Source organism: Balaenoptera acutorostrata, chromosome 1 (assembly GCF_949987535.1).
Source record: "Balaenoptera acutorostrata chromosome 1, mBalAcu1.1, whole genome shotgun sequence".
In the NCBI taxonomy this organism is placed as follows: Eukaryota; Metazoa; Chordata; class Mammalia; order Artiodactyla; family Balaenopteridae; genus Balaenoptera; species Balaenoptera acutorostrata.
Window position 1 is genome coordinate 20,771,672 of NC_080064.1, and position 22,013 is coordinate 20,793,684.

A 22,013-nucleotide genomic window follows, 5' to 3' on the forward strand; every position below is an offset into this window, starting at 1 on the left:
ACAGCCCTAGAGGCTCCGGGCAGTCGCTGCAGCCTCCGCCGGCCGCAGCTCCGGGTGGCTAGCTGAGGAGCCGGACTCCAAGCAATGCGGTCGGGTAGAAACTAAGGAGCGGCCTGCAGGGACTAAGGAGTGGGGACGAATGAGAGGCCTGACTAAGGAGGGGCCTGGAGGGCGGCGGTGCTGGGGATTGGCCTATCATGCAGGGGGCGGGGCCGAGGGCGAGGGGCCTGTGGATTGACCTAAAGTGAAAGATTTTGGAGAACTCACTGGGGCTACCTGGGGGTCTCGGACAAAGGCCCGCCCAGGCTGGGGCGGGAAGAGACCTCGCTACCCTTCTGTTGTGTCCCCGCAGACCTGTAGTCAGAAGAGTCCGCCTGGGAGGAATCGAGCCTGGGAGATCGCTCGGGAGGGTCTGGAGAGCGGCGCTGGCTGGATGCTGTTCGGGCCCATTAGATCAAGCGGTAACTGGATCATATGGGGGCCTCCTTGACTCCTTTTCCAGATTTTCCCACTGACCTGCTCTGAGACCCCGACCCTTCACTGAGCCTCCTCCTACCTGCGTGTCCTCAGACTCCTCCCTCAATTCTAGTCCGTATCCTCCCTAAGCCCATATCCCCCTCAGCCTCCTTTGCTCTGGAGAGGTCTCCTCCCCTCACCCGGTCCCGGTTCCATTCTCACTCATTAAACTTCTCTCCTCCCATTCTCATCTTTCCTGCCACACCAGACCAGTCTTCTACCAGTCTGTTTGTCCCTTGTGCCAGTATGCTTTTTGTAAATCCTCCTTGCTGGTCTGAAACCATCTCTCCTTTCTCTCTATTCCCTGACAACCTTCCAAAGCTCTGACCCTTGCGGGAAAGCCTATCTTCTTAGTAAGTCCATTCTTTAGCGGCAGAAGGTTCATCATCACACCCTTCTGAGTCCCTGCTTCAACAAAGGGTTCTTTTGCCCAATCTTTCAATGATGGGAGTGTGCTAACCTTGTACTGTCAGGATGCCTCCTTAAGCTTAATCTTTCTTCCTTTGTGGTTCCAGAGCCCAGTGCCTCCAGTAGCAGGAGTTTGGCAGGTTGGTGCACAGCGATTGCTGTGATAAAGTTCTGATGACTGCGCCAGGGTCTGGGGGTGCACACTGGCTTCTGGAGGGTGCTGGTCTTGGATCTCGTCCCTGCTTAACAGTATGTGACTTGGGAGAGGTCAGTTACCCTAAGTCTCAGCTTCCTCAGCTGTACATGGTAGAGTTGTCATTGTGAGGTTGTTGGTAGTCATAGTTAGACTTTTATCCCTCATCAGAACCTGAGGTTTTCCAGAAATGATTTCGGGTAGGGGTTGAAATTTCAAGATACAAGGCCATGAAGGTAAAACAAGTGAGAGGGGTTGAGTGGGGTCCACACTGAGATAGAGAGTTCATCTCTGTGTCTCTAACCACCTCACCCCTAGTCTAACAGAAGAACTGGCACATGGTGAGTCCCAGGAAGGCTTTGTTGTAAGAATGCATGAATGACTTACAAAACAATCCTCAAAGTGGAGTATCTAAGCCTAAAAAGTTTCCCAGGCTCTCAAAGCTACCTAATTCTGCTTTATAATCATTTCTTTCTTTCCTGCAGGATCCTGGATGACCATCTTTCTTCTGATGGCGATAGGCTGGATGCTAGGATAAAATCCTGCCCAGACACCTCCCCCAACTCTAGTCCTTAGCCTTTAGTTTAGTTGCCTGGGGCCAAGGGTAGGGTGGAGGAAGATTTAAGGAGAGGAAGTAGTCTGTCCTCTTGTTAGGGACCAGAGTGGTTGAGGGTGAAGATGGAATCCATGTGTGACCCAACTACTATCTGGTTAGGAGTGTGACCACTGAGCCTTGGGCAGTGCTTCTTCATCCCACCTTCCCTTCCCATCTCTGGAACTCTTCCAATGGTGGGATTGGGCAGCTCAATATGGTAAGGGGCAGGGCAGAGGGTATGGCCAATAAACAGCAGGGAACTTTCCTACTTTGTCTGACTCCTTTTCTGTGTTATCAGACCACAAAGCTTCAAGGCTTTATGAGAAATGGTGTGTGTGTGTGTGTGTGTGTGTGTGTGTGTGTGTGTGTGCATGTGAGAAGTCTCTTTGTTCTCTATGGGTCTCAGTTCCCCCATTTGTAAAACGAAAGAATTTGACCAGATGATCTCTGCTTCAACATGGGGACTCCATGACTCTCATTTTAGGGTAAGTTGCTGGGCCTTGGCCAACTGGTTCCAAGTCTCCTTTCTTCTGCAGAATGGGCAAGAGCTATTTAATTTCAGAATTAGGATTAAATGTGTCCATATAATATTGTTCTGACCATTAATTATTTCCAACTTCATTAACTCCCATTTCCTAATAGAGGGTGGATACAGGCAACAGTATGCTATCATTCATTCATTCAGAAACAGGTTGGAATCTACTATGTTAGGCCCTGGAGATTCAATAGTACACAAGACACAGGCTTGGACCTTACAGAGAGGACAGTTGAGTGCAGGAAGCAGGTGGTGTGATTGGGAAGCAGGACAGGCTTTAGAAGTTGACAGAGGTAGCACTTTCACAAAATCACAAGAAGGCCCTGTGCCTCTTTTTGTTGTTTCATGTTTGAAATACTACTTTTATTGATATCTATGATCATTTAGAAATTAATTTCTTGGGAAAATATGTTGTTTCAAGCAACAAAATAAAAATTAAATTTAACAGTCTCAACATTTAATTTGCAAAATCTCTTCTTGTCATTTAATGGTTTAATAGCTCCAGAAAAAAATTAACTCAAATGATTAATCCATATTATTTTTTCATGTACATAAAAATCACACACTTATTAAATCAGTACAGTTAATTACATTTCATTGGGAATTCATATTCACTTTATAAGTCTGGAGTAGAAACTGTTTAAATATCCCTCTTGACAAAGGCATTAACCCTTGCCTGTATTTAAAATAGAGCCTAAAGGATAAGGGAAAAATATCATTGACTATACTATGCTTAAATATCTCAAAAAGAAAATAGAGTGAAACAAAATGAAGTTAACAAGGAAGCTATTGAACTTAAATTATATTTAGTTGACCATGTTAAAGAAGCCTCTGTGCTGTGTAACAATAGATGCTTATAAAATAATCCACCAGACAACACTTAATGCATGTGAAAGTAGCTCTAATTACATGATTACGAAGATGCAGTTAGTTTATTTTCTCACTTTCCTTGGTTAAATTAGGGTGGGACATAACTGACCAACTCTAGTGTTTTTTCAGTCATGTCAGGTGATAGTTCCATTCATATATCTTACTGAAATATGCAAGTGGTTTTTTTTTAAATTTAATTTATTTTTTATACAGCAGGTGCTTATTAGTTATCCATTTTACACATATTAGTGTGTATATGTCAATCCCAATCTCCCAATTCATCACCCCCCACGCCCCCCCACCACCACTTTCCCCCCTTGGTGTCCATATGTTTGTTCTCTACATCTGTGTCTCTATTTCTGCCCTGCAAACCGGTTCATCTGTACCATTTTTCTAGGTTCCACATATATGCGTTAATATACGATATTTGTTTTTCTCTTTCTGACTTAACTTCACTCTGTATGACAGTCTCTAGATCCATCCACGTCTCTACAAATGACCCAATTTCGTTCCTTTTTATGGCTGAGTAATATTCCATTGTATATATGTACCACATCTTTATCCATTCGTCTGTCGATGGGCATTTAGGTTGCTTCCATGACTGGCTATTGTAAATAGTGTGCAGCAAGTGTTTTTTTTGTTTTTTGTTTTTTTTTTTTTTTCAGCAAGTGTTTTTTTAAAATTTTTTTAAAAATATATTTATTTTATTTATTTTTGGCTGCGTTGGGTCTTCGTTGCTGCGCGCGGGCCTTCTCTAGTTGCGGCGAGCAGGCTTCTCATTGCGGTGGCTTCTCCTGTTGCGGAGCACGGGCTCTAGGCGCACGGGCTTCAGTAGTTGTGGCTCGCGGGCTCTAGAGCGCAGACTCAGTAGTTGTGGCGCACGGGCTTAGTTGCTCCGCGGCATGTGGGATCTTCCCGGACCAGGGCTCGAACCCGTGTCCCCTGCATTGGCAGGTAGATTCCCAACCACTGCGCCACCAGGGAAGTCCCGCAAGTGTTTTAAAATAATAAAGTAACTGAAGATTTACTATGTCATAACTAAAAATTGTGTATGTTCTCTGAGATTAGTGCCAAAATTTTTCATTAAAATATGATTGAGGAGTCATTCACATTTGAAAATTGGTATTATAATAATGGAGTTACCTTTAAAATATAGATACCCATTGGAGAAAACTGTACAAATGTACTGTTTGCCAATTGTAAATTTAAATCTCAGCACTTCCACTGTTCCCAGTCTGGTTTCTCTTCCATTCTCCGCATCAGCTTTTCAAATCTTCCCCATTCTTCTCAGCCCTCTACGTGCCTCTGTTCCCTCCCTTCTTACAGTTGCTTTTCACCAAAGAAATAGAAGCCATCAAGTGGGTGTTCCCACCACCCACCAACCTATTTCCTACCCACCAGTCCACAAATTTACTCATTTACACACCTATCCTTACCATTTATATTTTAATAAAGACTTCTGGTCTTAACTTCAGAGAATACTCCCTAAATTCATCTATCATATCATACCCAGATTCATTATCGATTAAATCTGTTATTTTCTGCCATCTATATTCTTACCTTAAAACACTATAAGAGAGGGCAAGTGATAGAACCCCAGAGCCCTTCCTCTAGAGTGAATTTGGTCCGGTAATTAACTCTTTATGTCTGGTTCTTCAAAGTTAAGAAATCACACAACTTTTATTTTGTTGAGTTATAATTGGCACACAGCACTGTATAAGTTTAAAGTGTACAGCATAATGACTTGACTTACATACATCATGAAATGATGATTACAGTAAGTTTAGTGAACATCCATCATCTCATACAGATGCAAATGTAAAGAAATAAAAAAGAATATTTTTTCCTTGTGATGAGAACTCAGGATTTATTCTTTCATATATAAAATACAGCACCGTTAATTATATTTATCATGTTGTATCACACAACTTTTTTTTTTTTTTTTTTTTTTTTTTAGGGTTTTTTTTTTAATTTTTATACTGGAGTATAGTTAATTTACAATGTTTTGTTAGTTTCAGCTATACAGCAAAGTCACACAACTTTTTAATGCCTCTCCCTCCCAAGTCGAGTTTCCAGATACCTGGAATTTTACTGTACTTTGGCTGATGGCTTTGTTCCTCCTTTTAAACAATTTCAGTCTGATTTTTCAAGTATGTATTAATGCAAATAAACTTAGTTCCTTTTCCTAGGGACCGAGTTTGAGTAGGGAGGCAAGATTGATCCCTTACCCTTCAACCTGAGTCCTGATCACAGATCGACCACTGATTCTAATCCAGACCAAGCCCTGACCCTGAGAAGACAGGGACTCTGGCCACACCCTAACTCCTGGTCACAGCGTCACCCCCTGCTTCAAGTGGGAGTACTGATAGAGGGTGAGGAATGGGAGGAGGGTGGGCAGGTTGGGTGGGATCCCGGAATGAGCTGCGCTGGCTGCCAGCTTCTCGATCTGCACAGGCCAAGCAGGCCGCTTCAGGCCGGGGTGAACAGGGCTCCGCCCAGAGGCGAGACCCGCCAAGGGGCAGAGGCAAAGGCAGAGAGCCGCGGCGGGCTCATGCGCAGAGAGATCCGTCGGTTCTCTGCGCCGAGGGCGGCGTGCGGGGGCGGGACACCCGCGCGACCCGACTTCTGATTGGTCGCAGGGGGGCAGAAAGGGGCGGTGCCGGGGCGGTGCGCGCTCTGAGGCGCGCGGCCTGGCGGGTGTGTAACGGCCGTTAGGCGAGCTGAGGTGCCGAAGTGCTGTCCGCCGCCGACCTGGTCGCAGTGGTTGGTGTCCCTGAGTGGGGGATTTCGCTGCCCGCTTTCAAGCTCACGTAAGTCCTCCTCCCTTCGGGGGCCCCCGTCGGACTGACAGACCCTGTCCCCTGCCTAGAGAGCCTTGGCGGAGCCTCAGACACTCTCGACCGGCCTCCGTGGTGGGGAGGGCCGCGGCAGAGCGAAGAGCATGCGCAGAGCGACTGAGCCGTTCGTCTTGGGTCTCTGACGCCGCGACTTTCTGAAATAATGCCCCCCGCTCGCCTCCTTGGGTCTCAGTGGTCTCCCGCCCTCATCGCCTCGCTCTCTCCCCGTCACTCACTCCGCAGCAGTTTCGGAACCTTTGCGATGGACGGGCCCAGTGCCGGTCGCCAGGGCACGGCGGGAGGGAAGTTCTTGTCCTCCAGGAGCTCGCAGCCCCGGGAGAGGAGTAGACGTCCCGCGGGTGGTTGCTTGGCCAGCACTCAGTAGTGCAGGGTGGCGAAGTACGGGAGCGCGGAACCCAAGGCGCCGACGGAGTCTGAGGGGGCGGGGAGCCCTCCCCGAGGAAGTGAAGTTTGAGCCGAGATTTGGAAAAAGATAGAGGAGGAAGGTCGGGGGACAGAGAGCCCTTGTGAAGGCGCTAGGCTGGAGTTTCTCAGTCGGCGCGATTTTGCCCCCCACGGGATACTTGACAGTGTCTGGAGACATTTTTGGTTCTCACAACTCGGGGATTGCTCCTGGCATCTGATGGGTAGACGTCAGGGGTGCTGCTAAACAGCCTGCAGTGTACAGGACAACCGCACATCAAAGACTTACCCGACCTCCAATGTCGTTAGCACAGAGCATGAGGCACCCTGCTATAGACAGGGAGGAGCTTGTTCTCTGGATGAACAGAAAGTGTGTTAAAGCTTATTTATGCAATAGAAGGTGTTCAGAACTTATTTCATCACATTAAACCGGGAGGATCAGAGCCCTGTTTTGTCTTTTACACCATCTACTTCCAAGATATGGCACAGAGCCAGGCAAACAGGCACTCAGTAAATTTTGGTTGATGAATTGAGTACTGTGTGCTGGGAAGGGAGGAGTAGTGATACAAGGACGATTAAGAGAACCATGCCTCATTACTTGCCCCTAGGCCTTGTCTGTTTTATTATTATGTGGTGGTGTTCAGGACTTGTTCTTTGTAAAGGCAACACCTTGGCAAGGATTTGGCTTCTCTTTCTTTAGGTTTGGTTTAATGAATGATCAAGGCGATGAAAATAGTGTGATGGTGTGAGGTTCTTAGTGTGTCTGTGTCAGCTGTCTGTGTTTCCCTTCAAATCCTCTCCTGTCTTGATGTGGTTCTGTCAACAGCTGCCAAGTGTGTTCCACACTAAGATTATAATTCTTCAAGGGGAGAATACTTATAACAGCCAAAATCTAATTCTTGGGTAGTAACTTGGGAAATAGAGCCTGGGTGGTGACCAAGGGCAGAGTGAAGAAATGATATGAGCTGCCCCTGCTCCTAACTGCTTTAGGGCTTGCAGCTCTGGCTATGCCTGAGGCATAGAAACTCCAACTTGTGGTGCCTTAGTAACTTCCTTTATTTCTTTTTGTCACAGACAGAATGCTGACTAGACTTCTGTAGCATTAGAGCACAGTCCTGGCTTTGAAACCTCTTCTTAACTGTACAATCTTCACCTTTCTAATCCTTTATTTTCTCATCCATAAAATGAGGATAATAGTAGTAACTACCTCATAGGTTTGATATGAGCATTCAGCATAACACATGATACTATAGAGTCTTTAGCACAATGCTTGATGGGTAGTAAGGACAGGCATACCTCAGAGGTACTGTGGGTAGAATTCCAGACCACTGCAATAAAGCGAGACACAAATTTTTTTGGTTTCCCAGTGCATATGTAAGTTATGTTTACACTATATTGTAGTCTGTTAAGTATACAATAGCGTTATGTCTTTTAAAAATCTATGTACCTTAATTAAAAAATACTTTATTGCTAAAAAATGCTAACCATCGTCTGAGCCTTCAGTGATTCGTAATTGTTTTGCTGGTTTGCTAGTGGAGGATTCTGCCTCGATGCTGACGGCTGCTGACTGAACGGGGTGGTGGCCGCTGAAGTCTGGGGTGGCCGTGGCAATGTCTTCAAACAAGACAGCAGTGAAGTGTGCTGCATTGATTGGCTTTTCTTTTCACAGACGATTTTTCTATAACATGCAATGCTGTTTGAGAGTATTTTCCCCACAGTGGAACTTCTTTCAAAATTGGAGTCAGTCCTCTCAAACCCTACTGCTGCTTTATCAACAGAGTTAGTAATATTCTAAATCCTCTATTGTCATTTCGACAGTCTTGACAGCATCTTCACCGGAAGTAGTTCCATCTCAAGAAACCACTTCCCTTGCTCATCCATAAGAAGCAACTCCTCATCTGTTAAAAGTTGTATCATGAGATTGCAGCATTCAGTCACATCTTCGGGCTCCACTTCTAATTTTAGTCCTCTTGCTATTTCCACCACATCTGCAGTTACAAATGTAACATCAAAGATCACAGATCACCATGACAGATGTAATAATGATGAAAAAGCCTGGAATACTGCGAGAATTACCAAAATGTGACACAGACACAAAGCGACCAAATGCTGTAGGAAAAAATGGCACCCATAGACTTGCTTAACACAGGGTTGCTGCAAATCTTCAGTTTGTAAAAAATGCAATCTGTGAAGCTCAGTAAAGTGAAGTTCAATAAAAAGATGTATGCTTGTACTTAATACATGTTAAATTTGTTGAATGCATAGTTCTGTAGTTTAAACAACTTTGAAAATGGAAACTATCAATGTTGGGTGCTTTTCTTCTGTCTGCCTCCATTCATTCTTACCTTTCTTGGCTGTGTAATTGGTTATTTGTGTTACTGCTATTTATTTATTTTAAAATTTATTTATTTATTTATTTATTTTTGGCTGTGTTAGGTCTTCGTTTCTGTGCAAGGGCTTTCTCCAGTTGCGGCGAGGGGGCCACTCTTCATCGCAGTGCGCGGGCCTCTCCCGTTGCGGATCACAGGCTCCAGACGCGCAGGCTCAGTAGTTGTGGCTCACGGGCCTAGCCGCTCCGCGGCATGTGGTATCTTCCCGGACAGGGGCATGAACCCATGTCCCCTGCATTGGCAGGCGGATTCCTAACCACTGTGCCACCAGGGAAGCCCTATTTATTTATTTTTAATTAATTAATTTATTTATGTGGCTGCATCGGGTATTAGTTGTGGCATGCGGGATCTTCGTTGTGGCCTGTGGGGTATTTCGTTGTGATTTGGGCTCTCTAGTTGTGGCACATGGGCTTAGTTGCCCCGCGGCATGTGGGATCTTAGTTCCCCCACCAGGGATCAAACCCACATCCCCTGCAGTGGAAGGCGGATTGTTAACCACTGGACCTCCAGGGAAGTCCCTGTGTTAACTTCTTATACATTCATTTCTCTCACTTTTATCTCAAGAAGTCTGTCTCCTTCAATTGGTCCTAAAAATTTCCACCAGTAGGCCATCTACTTCTGAACTTAAGTAGGAAGAAGTTTAAAATTATTTATTCTGTAGTGTTTTACTCCTTGGAGTTTTTTTTTAAAATTAAGATATAATTCACATACCATAAAATTCAATTTTATGTGTGTGCAATTCAGAGGTTTTAGTATATTCACAAGCCATCATCACTATCTAATCTCAGAACATTTTGATCACCCTAGTAAGAAACCCCATACCATTAGCAATTGCTCCCCATTTCCCCCTCTCCCTGCCCTCCTCTTAGTCCCTGACAACCACTAATCTGCTGTCTCTATGAATATGCCAATTCTGGACATTTCATATAAATGGAATTATACAACATGTAGCCTTTGGTGTTTGTCCTCCTTCACTTACTATAATGTTTTCAGTAGCAGGTATCAGTGCTTCATTCCTTTTTGTTGCCTAATAATATTCCATTGTGTGGATGTACCACATTTTATTTATCCATCAGCTAATGGACATTTGAGTTCTTTCTATTTTTTGGCTATTATAAATAATGCTGCTATGAAGATTCATATACAAGATTTTGTGTTGGCATATGTTTTTATTTCTCTTGAATATATATCCAGGAGTGGAACTAGAGTCATAGGATAACTCCATCTTTAACTGAGAGTTCTTTTGTCATCCCATTTTCAACCCCTCTGAATTTGGAAGGGTCTCAGAATCCAATGGGCCTACCATTTTGTTATATTTTAAAGAAAGGGGGACTTCCCTGGCAGTCCAGTGGTTAAGACTCCACGCTTCCAATACAGGGGGCATAGGTTCGATCCGTGGTGGGGGAACTAAGATCCCACATGCTGCGCAGTGCAGCCAGGCCAAAATAAAAGAAAAGATCCTTAATTTAATCACATCTGGAGGAAAAACCCTTTAGAAAAAAAAGAAAAGGATTAAAAACGTTTTGATATTGACGATTCAGTATGACTAGCAGGTAGGGCGTCCTTCTGTGTCACGAATAAAACACTGAATAATACTAGCCATAAATGGAATCTTTTTTTAACTGAACAAAGTTTCTCTTACCCAGTATGTAGAGACCTGGGATTTCAGGGGATGGTACAATTTCTGTTGTAGATGCAATGAATTAGTCAGGGTTTGTGTTGTTGTTACTAAGAGGAGACTATAGAGGTCAGTAAAGCACATCAGAGAAATAGTACCATATAGCTTCCCCCCCCCGCCCCCCCCGCCCTCTAAAGTTAAATTTCACCTTTCAGAATTGTGTTCTGTTGACAGGGTTTGTCCTAAACTCTTTTGGGGCTCTTATAAATTCAGAGTTTCTAAATTCGTACTTTATCTTCTGAGGACTGTACTGTGTCACTTTTTATTAACATAAAATGTTAATATGCCAAGTATAACAAAAACATTAATTAAGCACTTAATATGTGTCAGGCACCATTGTAAGTTAATTATAAATGAATTAGAATGAATTAGGTCCTGTCTTTATCCTCATTTTTATATGAAGGAACTGAGGCACAAAGATATAAAGAAATTTGCCCAAGGTTACACAGCTAATACATTGCTCGTGTCAGGCTTCAAACCCGAACTGTCTGATCAAGAGTCAATACTCTGGGGACTTCCCTGGTGGCACAGTGGTTAAGAATCCGCCTGCCAACGCAGGGGACACGGGCTCGAGCCCTGGTCCGGGAAGATCCCACATGCCGTGGAGGAACTAAGCCCGTGTGCCACAACTACTGAGCCTGCGCTCTACAGCCCGTGAGCCACAACTACTGCAGCCCGCGTGCCTACAGCCTGTGCTCCACAACAAAGAGAAGCCACCACAATGAGAAGACTGCACACTGCAACAAAGAGTAGCCCCCGCTCGCCACAACTAGAGAAAGCCCGCGCACGGCAATGAAGACCCAAAACAGCCAATAAATAAATAAATTTATAATAAAAACAAGTCAATACTCTGAACCACTTCTCTTACTCTGTACTGCCTCTCAATTACTATGCATTTACAAGATATTATTATTTGCTATTATTAGTTACAGTTAATTAAAGCTTTTGTTTACATAGATAGTAATCAGACATATGCTAAATTCTCAGAACCTACCGTTAGAATAAATATAAATGTTTTAAGGAATGGGGTAATGGGAAGAAACCTCATGTTCCCAGCTGAGTATTGAGGTTCTGCTTATGACCAAAAAATCCATCTTTGTACATCATATGACTAACTTTCAATACTGGAAGGAATCAGGGAATTCATTTTACGTTAATCATAATTGAAGCTATAATACTTCACTGTTGGTTTGGTTATTTAGTTTTTTTTCCACCTCACTCTTCCAACCTGTTCCCATGGGTGAGAAGATCCATGGCAATGTTTGTTAATTAAAAGTAACATTATTTTTAATTTTTGCAACGATTGGAGGGGTTCTAGACCTAATAGGATCAGTATTGGGAATCTCTATTTGGTTCTAGGTTTTTTCTTCTTGCTTCAGGAGAAGTAGAGTGGACTATTGGGAGTTGCTTTTCCTTAAAAAAAACATCCTCAGGAGTAAAAGATGTGGAAGAATACTTGAATACTCTGTGTGTTTTTGACAGTTTCAGCTGAATGAGAACAAGTTACAGGGAATTAAAAGGTATTGGAGAGATCTGACTGGTTCCTTCATTCTACAGCTGGCTCAAATAACTGTTGATGGCCATGCAGGAGAAATACCCAAGTGAGCGGATCTCTCATGCCACATCACCAGGTGAGTAGTCAAAGTTTTCTGGGTTAAATTCTGACCTTTCCTCTATTATTTTATAACACAAATTTCCTTAAAAGGAAATACTGAACAAACAAGCATTCACTGAAAGGCTGGTGCTTAAAGAACAAAAATGACATGGGGCTACATTGAATAGAAAAATAGGTCTCTCTGAGAGAACAACTGTTTATCTCTGGTCCTACGTAGCTTCCAACAAGACCACGTGATTGATTGGGAGAGGAGGACACATAAAGGATTGGAACAAAATGACTTTGGAAGATAGTTCCATTTGAAATCAGAAAAACACAGCATAAGTTACTGTGTTCTATGTTGTCTTTGTAGTCCTGTGGGTGGGTCAGTCATCTGTTAGCCCACAAAGATTGGAATTCTTCTTGGATGCCAACAGTCTCACTTGTGTTGTCACTAGAGACTCACGAATTTATCTCTAGAATGGATTTACAGGGTTTTGAAAGCTCAGTAGATATCCTAAGTTGATATGTTAGAAGTTTGTGTATGTATTTAATATATATATTAAAACATGTAAATATATATACATACTCAGTAGACAATATTAAGTGGATATGGTATATTCAAATAGGAAGTAGCATTTTAGAAATATAACTTTTGAATTTGGGGGGATTTATGAAGAAAGGAGTACATTTGATGGAACTAATGGTGTGTTTTCTTTAACTTGAAAAATCCCACAGTGCCTTATAGCAGACATTTGGTAGATATGTTCTGCTAGGCATACTGCCTTGCATATAATAAGCACTTCTAAAAGCATTTGTTGAATCAATTCAAGGTTCATTCAGCAAATATTTATTGAACATTGCTATGTGGCACGCACTGTCTTAGGACTGAATTATACAATTTCTTATGACACTTATGTGTATAGTGCACGTTTTTGGAATGTAGCAATTCCTAACAAAGCTCACTGCTTTTCTGATGGCTTTGTTTTCAGTCGTCTCTCATTTGATTGATAATGGTCTTAATATTTGATAAGGATGCTGCTGATATGACGTGATACCAGCTTTCAGACTTGAATTTTGAAATAATAAGTCTCTATAACTACACCAAAACATATTTTTATTTTAGCAAATATCACTTTTAGAATTGATGTATGGAGTGGGTGAACAGAAAAGTGGTAGTGGTGAAGAAGATCAGTAGTAGTAACAGGGAGTGGTTTCCAGTAGGAGGCCAGGAACATGGTAATAGAGACCCTCAATTGATTTTCACATTTCAAAAGACCTGATAAATTGTACACTGACTAGAGAGATAATGCCATATAGACTCACCAGGAGGTCAAATTTCTTTGCTTCTGGCCAGAATTATGTTAATTTAGTATAGTAACACTGGCTAATCTTATGCTGATCAGATGCTCTGATTTTTGGCTGTGTTTTCTATTAAAGATTGTTACAGGGACTTCCCTGGCAGTCCACCGGTTAAGAATCTGGGCTTCCAATGCAGGGGATACGGGTTCGATCCCTGGTGGGGAAACTGTGATCCCGTATGTCATGCGGCACAGCCAAAAAATTAAAAAAAGAAAAAAGAAATTGTTACAGATTACTGTGTGTATATAGATTCTTTCAAATCAGGCAGTCCACTGAGACCCAAAGAATAAAAGGAGTTCTTGGGGAAAGTGAGGTTGTCTTCAGTAGAAAGCAGAAGTAAGGGTAGCAAAAAAGAGCAAATGTAGAAGAAAGTAGGTTCAAAAGATGGGAGAAGCACTAAATTCAAATATCATTTGCTTCCCACTAAATCATAGAGTCTGTAGAACCGTATTTTCTGATTTCAGCTCAAACTCTGACGCTTTAAATGGATAAGTAGCTACCATTACCTGTTTGTTTGTTTACATGGATCATCAGATAAAGTTTAGAAAAATTACAGTGGTTTTTAAAAAATAATTTGAATTTAACTCTTCGCTAGTATATTAGTAAATCAAGTATTTATTGAACACTTCGTATCTACCAGCCCTCAAACAACAAGCTGATAAAGTCAAATAAATCTCATCAGTCTTGTTTCATCTTACCTGCTCAGAAACTTTAGTAGTTTCTTTGCATTGCCCCCGCCCCACAAACTCTTCAGATTAACTTATAAGACTCACCTTGATCTGGATTTACCCTAACCACAAGGGTACCCTGATGCAGTCAAGCAGTGGTTTTCAGCAGGGGACTGGATTGCCTGTTACCCTGCAGAGCATTTGGAAACATATGGGATGTTTTCAGGTTTTATAGTGATGGTGGGATGGAGTGAGAGCTGCTGCTGGCATTTAGTGGATAGGCAGGGACTAGGAATGCTTAACCATCCTGTAATATGTAGACTATACATTAAAGAATTGTCAGGCCCAGAATGCCAAAAGCACCTGTTGAGAAACCCTGTAGGAAAGAAATGTGGGTATTGGAATCAGAACAACCTGGGTTCAAATCTCAGCTCTATCCTCTGCAAAATAGGGGTTATAATACTTTTCAGTGAGTAGGTAGATGAGATCATGTTTGTAAAGTGCTGTGGCTTCTAGATTGCAAAGAATGGAGCTGCTATTAACTATTACTGTCCCCGTACCCCTGGGTTCTTGGTAGTTTTTATTTCTGTCTTTGAACATTCTCACCTCTTATGCTATTTCCATTTAAAATTAACTGGGCTTCCCTGGTGGCGCAGTAGTTAAGAATCTGCCTGCCAATGCAGGGGACACGGGTTCGAGCCTTGGTCCGGGAAGATCCCACATGCCGCAGAGCAACTAAGCCCATGTGCCACAACTACTGAGCCTGCGCTCTAGAGGCTGCAAGCCACAACTACTGAGCCCGCCTGCTACAACTACGGAAGCCCGTGCACCTAGAGCCCATGCTCTGCAACAAGAGAAGCCACTGCAATGAGAAGCCCACGCACTGCAGTGAAGAGTAGCCCCCGCTCGCCGCAACTAGAGAAAAGCCCATGCGCAGCAACGAAGACCTAATGCAGCCATAAATAAATAAATAAATAAATATATTTTTTAAAAAAAAACCTCCCTAAAATTAACTAATTCAGAGTAGCTGAAATAGGCACAGGAGAAAGAAAGGGGTGGGGTGCCACTATTCTCTGATAGGTTTAAGTGATTTTTTAAAAAAGTTTTGTGGGGTTACATGAGCAGGTTCACACTAAAGGTGGGAAATGCCACTTGTTTCAGGTTCCAATGTGATTCAGAGGGGCGGTTCCCTGGGGACTGAATGGCAGACCCCAGTTATCTCGGAGGCCTTTCGGAGCCGCTTCAGCCGCTGTTCAAGTATAGCCGACAGTGGGGACACAGCCATAGGCACATCATGCTCAGACATTGCGGAGGGTAAGTTTGGATTAATGATTTGCTTACCAAAATATGTTGTCATTTTCAAATTGTATTCCACGTATATTGTCATTTCCAGAGTATTCATAAGTCAATCCATTCAGTCAAAGAGTCTTCTTGATTCTTCTTATCCTATGCTCCTCACAGCTGGTCCCTTCCTCTCAACTTCTACTGTTTGTCCTGTCTGAAACAACTTTCTAATAGGTTTCTTGGATCAGGTCTTTCCCTCTCCTGCCAGATTAATCTTTCTAAAAGCCTGATTTCATAGTTTCCCTTTCCTGCAAATCCTCAGTTGTTTCTATTACTTCGAGGATAAAGGTCAGAGTCCCCAATTCTGTGATATGGCCCTATCCCATTCAAACATATTTCTTACTCTCACCAGGTATGTTGTCTAACTATGCTACGAGCAGAACCTTTTTTTTGTTTTGTTACCTGAGCTCTTTCCTTCTTTAATCTGGGCCCCTTTGTGCTGTTCTCATCTCCTCTTGCCCCTCCCAGCTATGCTTATCTTATTTTTCATGATTTAATGACGTGTCTGAAAAAACTTTTCCAATTTCTTCCTCCCATTACTGATCTTCCTTTTTGCAATTTTATATCTTTATTTTTTTCTGCCACTTGTTTTTGCACTTAAGTATTAACTGTTAGGCTGTCCTTTACAAGAGTATTTTGTTTTTTCATTTAGATGGTGGGTTCCTAGGAGGGCAGAAAACCTAATGATAATAATTAATTACTGTTTCTCAAATACTTTATGATGCATACTGTGCTAAATTTTTTCTATATTTTTTCATTAATACCTTTAAGAACTCTGAAATATTTTATTTCCAATCTACAAATGAGAGAGCTGAATTTCAAAATGATTAAATGAGTTGATTAAAGTCACAAAACTAATTACCTTGGTACTTGGTGCATCTGATAAGATGTCACACCCACTAGGATGACTATAATCAAAAAGATAATAACAATCGTTAGTGAGAATGTAGAGAAACTGGAACCTTTGTACATTGCTGGTGAGAATGTAAAATGTTGTAGCTGCTTTGGAAAGCAGTTTGGCAGTTCCTTAAAAGGTTAAACATGGAATTGCCTTATGACTCAGCAAATCTAGGTATATATACGCAAGAGAATTGATGAAAGCATACATCCACACAAAAACTTGTACACAAATGTTCATAGCAGCGTTATTCTTCATAGCCCCAAATTGGAAACAACCCCATGTCTATCAGTTGACAAACAGATGAGTAAAATGTAGTATATCCATATGATAGAATATTATTCAGCCATAAAAAGAAATGAAGTACCAATACCCCCCACAAACTGGATGAACTTTAAAAACATCTATGCTAAGTAAAAAAGCCAGGCGCGAAAGACCACATATTGTGTGAGATATCCATAATAGGCCAGTCTGTAGGGAGACAGAAAGTAGATTTAGTGGTTGCCTAAGGCTAGGGAAGTTAGAGTAAATGCAGCATGACTGATAAAGGGTAAAAAGATTTCTTTTGGGGGTGATGAAAATGTTCTAAAATTGATTGTAGTGATGGGTACATAATTCTGTGAATGTACTAAAAACCATTGAATTGTATGTTTCAAGTGGGTAAAAATTGTACAGTATGTGAACTATATCTCAGTAAAGCATTTAAAAGAAAAATGTTTGGAAAAAATAAAAGAAGAATGAAAAGGAGAAAAACAAACACATCCACTACATCTACTACTAGTACTGACTCCTGGACACCTGGCATTTAATTTTTTTTTTTTTTTTTGGCCACACCACGTGGCATGCGGGACCTTAGTTCCCCGACCAGGGATGGAACCCACGCCCCCTGCCGTGGAAGTGGGGAGTCTTAACCGCTGGACCACCAGGGAAGTCCCTGGGATTTAATTTTTTTTTTTTTTTTTAATATTTATTTATTTATTTATTTATTTTTGGCTGTGTTGGGTCTTCATTTCTGTGCGAGGGCTTTCTCCAGTTGCGGCGAGCGGGGGCCACTCTTCATCGCGGTGCGCAGGCCTCTCACTATCGCGGCCTCTCTTGTTGCGGAGCACAGGCTCCAGACGCGCAGGCTCAGCTGTTGTGGCTCACGGGCCCAGTTGCTCCGCGGCATGTGGGCTCTTCCCAGACCAGGGCTCGAACCCGTGTCCCCTGCATTAGCAGGTAGATTCTCAACCACTGCGCCACCAGGGAAGCCTGGGATTTAATTTTAATAGTTTGACAGCTGTGTGTACATGGGCCCAGTGTCAATAAATATTGAATTAATGGAATCATAGATTTTAAGGTAGACAGAACTTTAAAAATCACTTAATCCAGTTTTTTTGCAGGTGAGTAGCAAAAATTCCCTGAGAGGTTAAGTAACTTGCCTGATGTCACACAACTAGTTATCAGATTCAGATCTCCCACCTGTAGTGTTCTTTCCATCACTTGTATAATCCAAAGTGTTACTGTCAATGTAGTTGTGACTTGTTAAGGTTTTGTCTGCATGTGCAGTCATGGGACCTTTTTCATTCTGAGTAAATAATAGGACTTATAAAAATCAAACAATGGTCTAGATTTTTTCCCCCCATTGAATTGACTGGCTATATCTCATTCAGTCAACTTGTTACACAGATTGTGTGTGACTCTGTGTGCTTTTTATTCCTTTGGGGAAATATATATATTAATTGCATAGTACATTCTTTTTATTTTTTTTAATAAATTTATTTATTTTCATTTTTGTCTGTGTTGTGTCTTCATTGCTGTGCAGGGGCTTTCTCTAGAGAGGGGGGCTACTCTTCACTGCGGTGTGTGGGCTTCTCATTGCAGTGGCTTCTCTTGTTGCGGAGCATGGGCTCTAGGCGCACAGGCTTCAATAGTTGTGGCACGCTGGCTCAGTAGTTGTGGCTCGTGGGCTCTAGAGCGCAGGCTCAGTAGTTGTGGCGCATGGGCTTAGTTGCTCTGCGGCATGTGGGATCTTCCCGGACCAGGGCTCGAACCTGTGTCCCCTCCATTAGCAGGCGGATTCTTTTTTTTTTTTTTTTTTAATTATTTATTTATTTATTTATTTTTGGCTGTGTTGGGTCTTCGTTTCTGTGTGTGGGCTTTCTCTAGTTGTGGCAAGTGGGGGCCACTCTTCATCGCGGTGTGCAGGCCTCTCACTGTCGCGACCTCTCTTGTTGCGGAGCACAAGCTCCAGACGCGCAGGCTCAGTAGTTGTGGCTCACGGGCCCAGTTGCTCCGCGGCATATGGGATCCTCCCAGACCAGGGCCCGAACCCATGTCCCCTTAATTGGCAGGCAGATTCTCAACCACTGCGCCACCAGGGAAGCCCAGCAGGCGGATTCTTAACCACTGCGCCACCAGGGAAGCCCATCTTTTTTTTTTGGCTGTGTGACACGGCTTGCAGGATCTTAGTTCCCCAACCAGGGATTGAACCCAGACCCCTGGCAGTGAAAGCGCCCGGTCCTAACCACTGGACCGCCAGGGAATTCCTGGTAGTGTGTTCTTTTTAAATTGTAGTAGCCTTGACGTAGTGGCCAAAGCTATCGGTCTAGAAGTTTCTCTTAAAAGAATCTAAGGTGTCTTTTCTGCCATGTTTGATATATACCGTGATCTTTATCTTAATCTTATTTCTTGCTCACTTTGTTCATGAATGTAGCTTGGTTTATTTGGAGTGCAGTTGACAAGAACACTTACGACTGGTATAAAATATAGTTCATTGGGGTTTTTCTTTTTTTTAAAAACTTTTTTATATTGGAATATAGTTGATTTACAGTGCTGTGTTAGTTTCAGGTGTACAGCAAAGTGATTCAGTTATACATATATCTATCTATTCTTTTTCAAATTCTTTCCCATTTAGGTTATTACAGAATATTGAGTAGAGTTCCCTGTGCTATATAGTAGGTTCTTATTGATTATCTATTTTATATATAGTAGTGTGTATATGTTAATGCCAAACTCCTAATTTATCCCTCCCCCGTCACACCTTTCCCCTTTGGTAACCATAAGTTTGTTTTCTAAGTCTGTGAGTCTTGTTTTCTGTTTTGTAAATAAGTTCATTTGTGACATTTTTTTAGATTCCACATATAAGTGATATCACGTGATATTTGTCTTTCTCTGTCTGACTTACTTCGCTTAGTATTATAATCTCTAGGTCCATCCATGTTGCCACAAATGGCATTATTGCATTCTTTTTTATGGGTGAGTAATATTCCATTGTGTATATGTACCACATCTTCTTTATCCATTCATTTGTCAATGGACATTTAGGCTTTTTTTTTTTCTGGCTGCACTGTGCAGCTTGTGGGATCTTAGTTCCCTGACCAGGGATTGAACCCAGGCCACGGTAGTGAAAGCGCAAAGTCCTAGCCACTGGACCACCAGGGAATTCCCTATTTAGGCTTTTGATTCTGCCCTTCTCTAAGGTGTTTTACCTTGAAGATTCTCAAGGGACAGGATAGAGGTGGGTACTGGAGAGCTCAGAAGGCTTTCAGTTTTTTGATAAAGACTGAAATTGTCACTGGCTTAATTCAGACTACCATACTTCATAAACCAGTAAGTGATGTAGGCAGAAGTGATCAAAATTTAGCAATAGCTAAGTCTACCCCTTACCAAGAAAGGGGGGTTGCTAGAAAGAACAAATTGCTTTTGGGGGGGATGGAGGTTGAGGGGCAGGGAATGTGTTTGAGGAAAGGAGAGATTTAGAAATATATCCTTGAAGTGGCAAAAACCCAGTGATTTGGGGAATTGTAAACTTCTCATAAAAATCACATATCCCATACACTAAATTTGGAAAGCCTTTGAAAATTGTAGAAGATAGTGGCCCTTTTGAAAATGTGTTGCTATTTCGTTTCAGAATGCTCTAAAACACAAACCAGACTTAAAGTGTGATGTAACTTGACATTTTATAGCACTTTCTGAGGATTACACAGTTGCCTTAATATAAATAGATAAACCCAATAGATAAGTGACAAATGCTGACAAAGACCTCACTTCATCATCTGTAGGTGGACCACACTCACCAGAAAATTAGAAAAACCATATTCTCTTGGGCAGTTGGTACCTTTCTTCTTGCCTTTGGTTTTGCCATTACTGCTTTAGGCATTATGGGCTCAAAACTGAATTTGGTGAGTCTTGAGAGAGAGTGGTGCTGTGGATGGAGAATGGAAGGAGGTGTTGCTGAGTTCAGCATAGTAGCAGCCCTCATAACCACAGTCTTACTGTCCTCTGTTCCATAATTATATTTGGGAGTGGGGACCCTTGGTGAGAGTGGATATTATGGTGCCATTATGGAAGATTTCAAGTAGAGAGCTTACTAGTCTTAGAAGTCTTCATCACCACCAGTCTACCTTAACCCTGTTGACTAGTTCTGTATTTAAGTTTTGGGACATCAAAAACTGTGTCCTTTGACTCTGAAATGCCCTTTCTTGGTCCTGAGAAGCTGATGCATGTCATCAAAAATTACTGGTTGTTTTGCTTCTTGTTTGTTTTTAGTATGGCATTTTATATATCCCACGATCATCTGAGTAGAGGAAATTAGACCCTGTGCATATATTATAAGGGATAATTTGGCTTGCCTGTGTTTTTAAAGAGCTGCTTACAAACCCATATGAGAAGATGATAGCTGATCTATACTCATATAATTCTGGAAAAGGTTAGTATCTGTCCTCATTAGCTGAGCGTGTTCTGTGTTGGTTGATGGAAAATGAAAAGAAACAAATCGGAGGTCTACTCTTCTCTGTGGTAGACATGCTTAGTTTGGAAAAGAATACTAGACATAGTTGAAAAAGGAAGACGTTTATATTCCTTGTCCCCCTCACTCAGTTTTCTGCCTGCTGAAGGTAACAGGTGTGTTTCCTCATATTCCTGTATTGTTCTTCACTTGCAGCCCACTGTCCCGTGTTAATTCTGTGACCTCGTAGTCCTCTTCAGAGTAGCACTTGAAAGTTGGAAATATGTAGAAATATGAACCTTCTACAGCAGGGCCAGTCAGCGAGTTGTCTCCCAAGACTAGGCAGGAGCTAAAGGAAACATAAATCCAGTCTGAAGGAAAGTGAAAAATAACAGTTGTATACAAACAAGGGGGTAAATAAAAGGCAAAATATAAAATAGAGGATTTCACTGTTTACCACTTGAGAGTGCTCACTGTGCTAGAATGAAACCTGAGAGTTACTAAGAATAACTTCACATATCCTGGCAGTCAGGTCTGGTGTGTGGGAGAGAGAACAGAATCCTGATTCAGATGCTGTGCTCCCTGCCCTAGATACAAAGCAGCACTATCCAGTTCGTCTTATTTTTCGGATAGTTTAGATTCATTGCTCACCTTCACGGGAGCTTTTGGAGATCACAGAGGATTCTGGCAGCCCTTGGAAAAGACATTTTTATTAGATTGGATTATAGCTTAGAGTTGCCCAGCCCTTAGAAGAGTAGGATCTAATCCATTTCCCTTAAGTAAGTGATTTTTTTTTTTTTAAGTTCAGTTTTCAGCTTTGTTGACTGGCAGGATTTTTTATTCAAATACAAAGGACAGAGTATACGTTAAAAGTGAAGCCAGTGTTGCCTTTTGTTGGTTTGCCTTGTGAATGGCATTTGAGATCCTAGAACACACATCTCCTGTTTAGGCTGCTGTGTTTTTTTGCCTGATACTTGTGATGACAGTATGCTTT

General features: G+C 42.2%; 1 protein-coding gene and 1 long non-coding RNA gene across 5 annotated transcripts in view; both read left to right on the plus strand.

The window, feature by feature from the left end:
• The first annotated feature begins 228 nt into the window (after positions 1–228).
• On the plus strand, positions 229–1,977 carry LOC103001665 (uncharacterized). 2 transcript variants are annotated; one of them, XR_450666.2, is made up of 3 exons: positions 229–461; positions 1,032–1,191; positions 1,603–1,977. It is a non-coding gene; the product is annotated as an uncharacterized LOC103001665 (long non-coding RNA). The 2 variants fall into 2 exon arrangements; XR_003622949.2 differs by having other exon boundaries at positions 1,032–1,064.
• Positions 1,978–5,786: 3,809 nt separating this feature from the next.
• The window catches only part of CEP85 (centrosomal protein 85), a 34,434-nt gene continuing 18,207 nt past the window's right edge, over positions 5,787–22,013 (plus strand). Inside the window, exons 1-3 of one of the 3 annotated variants that reach the window (XM_007178663.3) lie at positions 5,787–5,927; positions 12,003–12,076; positions 15,231–15,383. In XM_007178663.3, coding sequence (XP_007178725.2) covers positions 12,022–12,076; positions 15,231–15,383 — 208 coding nt within the window. In that variant the 5' untranslated portion in view covers positions 5,787–5,927; positions 12,003–12,021. Of the gene's footprint in view, positions 5,928–12,002; positions 12,077–15,230; positions 15,384–21,606; positions 21,799–22,013 lie in introns of those variants that run through there. The other 2 variants (XM_007178664.3, XM_007178665.2) reach the window with 2 other exon arrangements.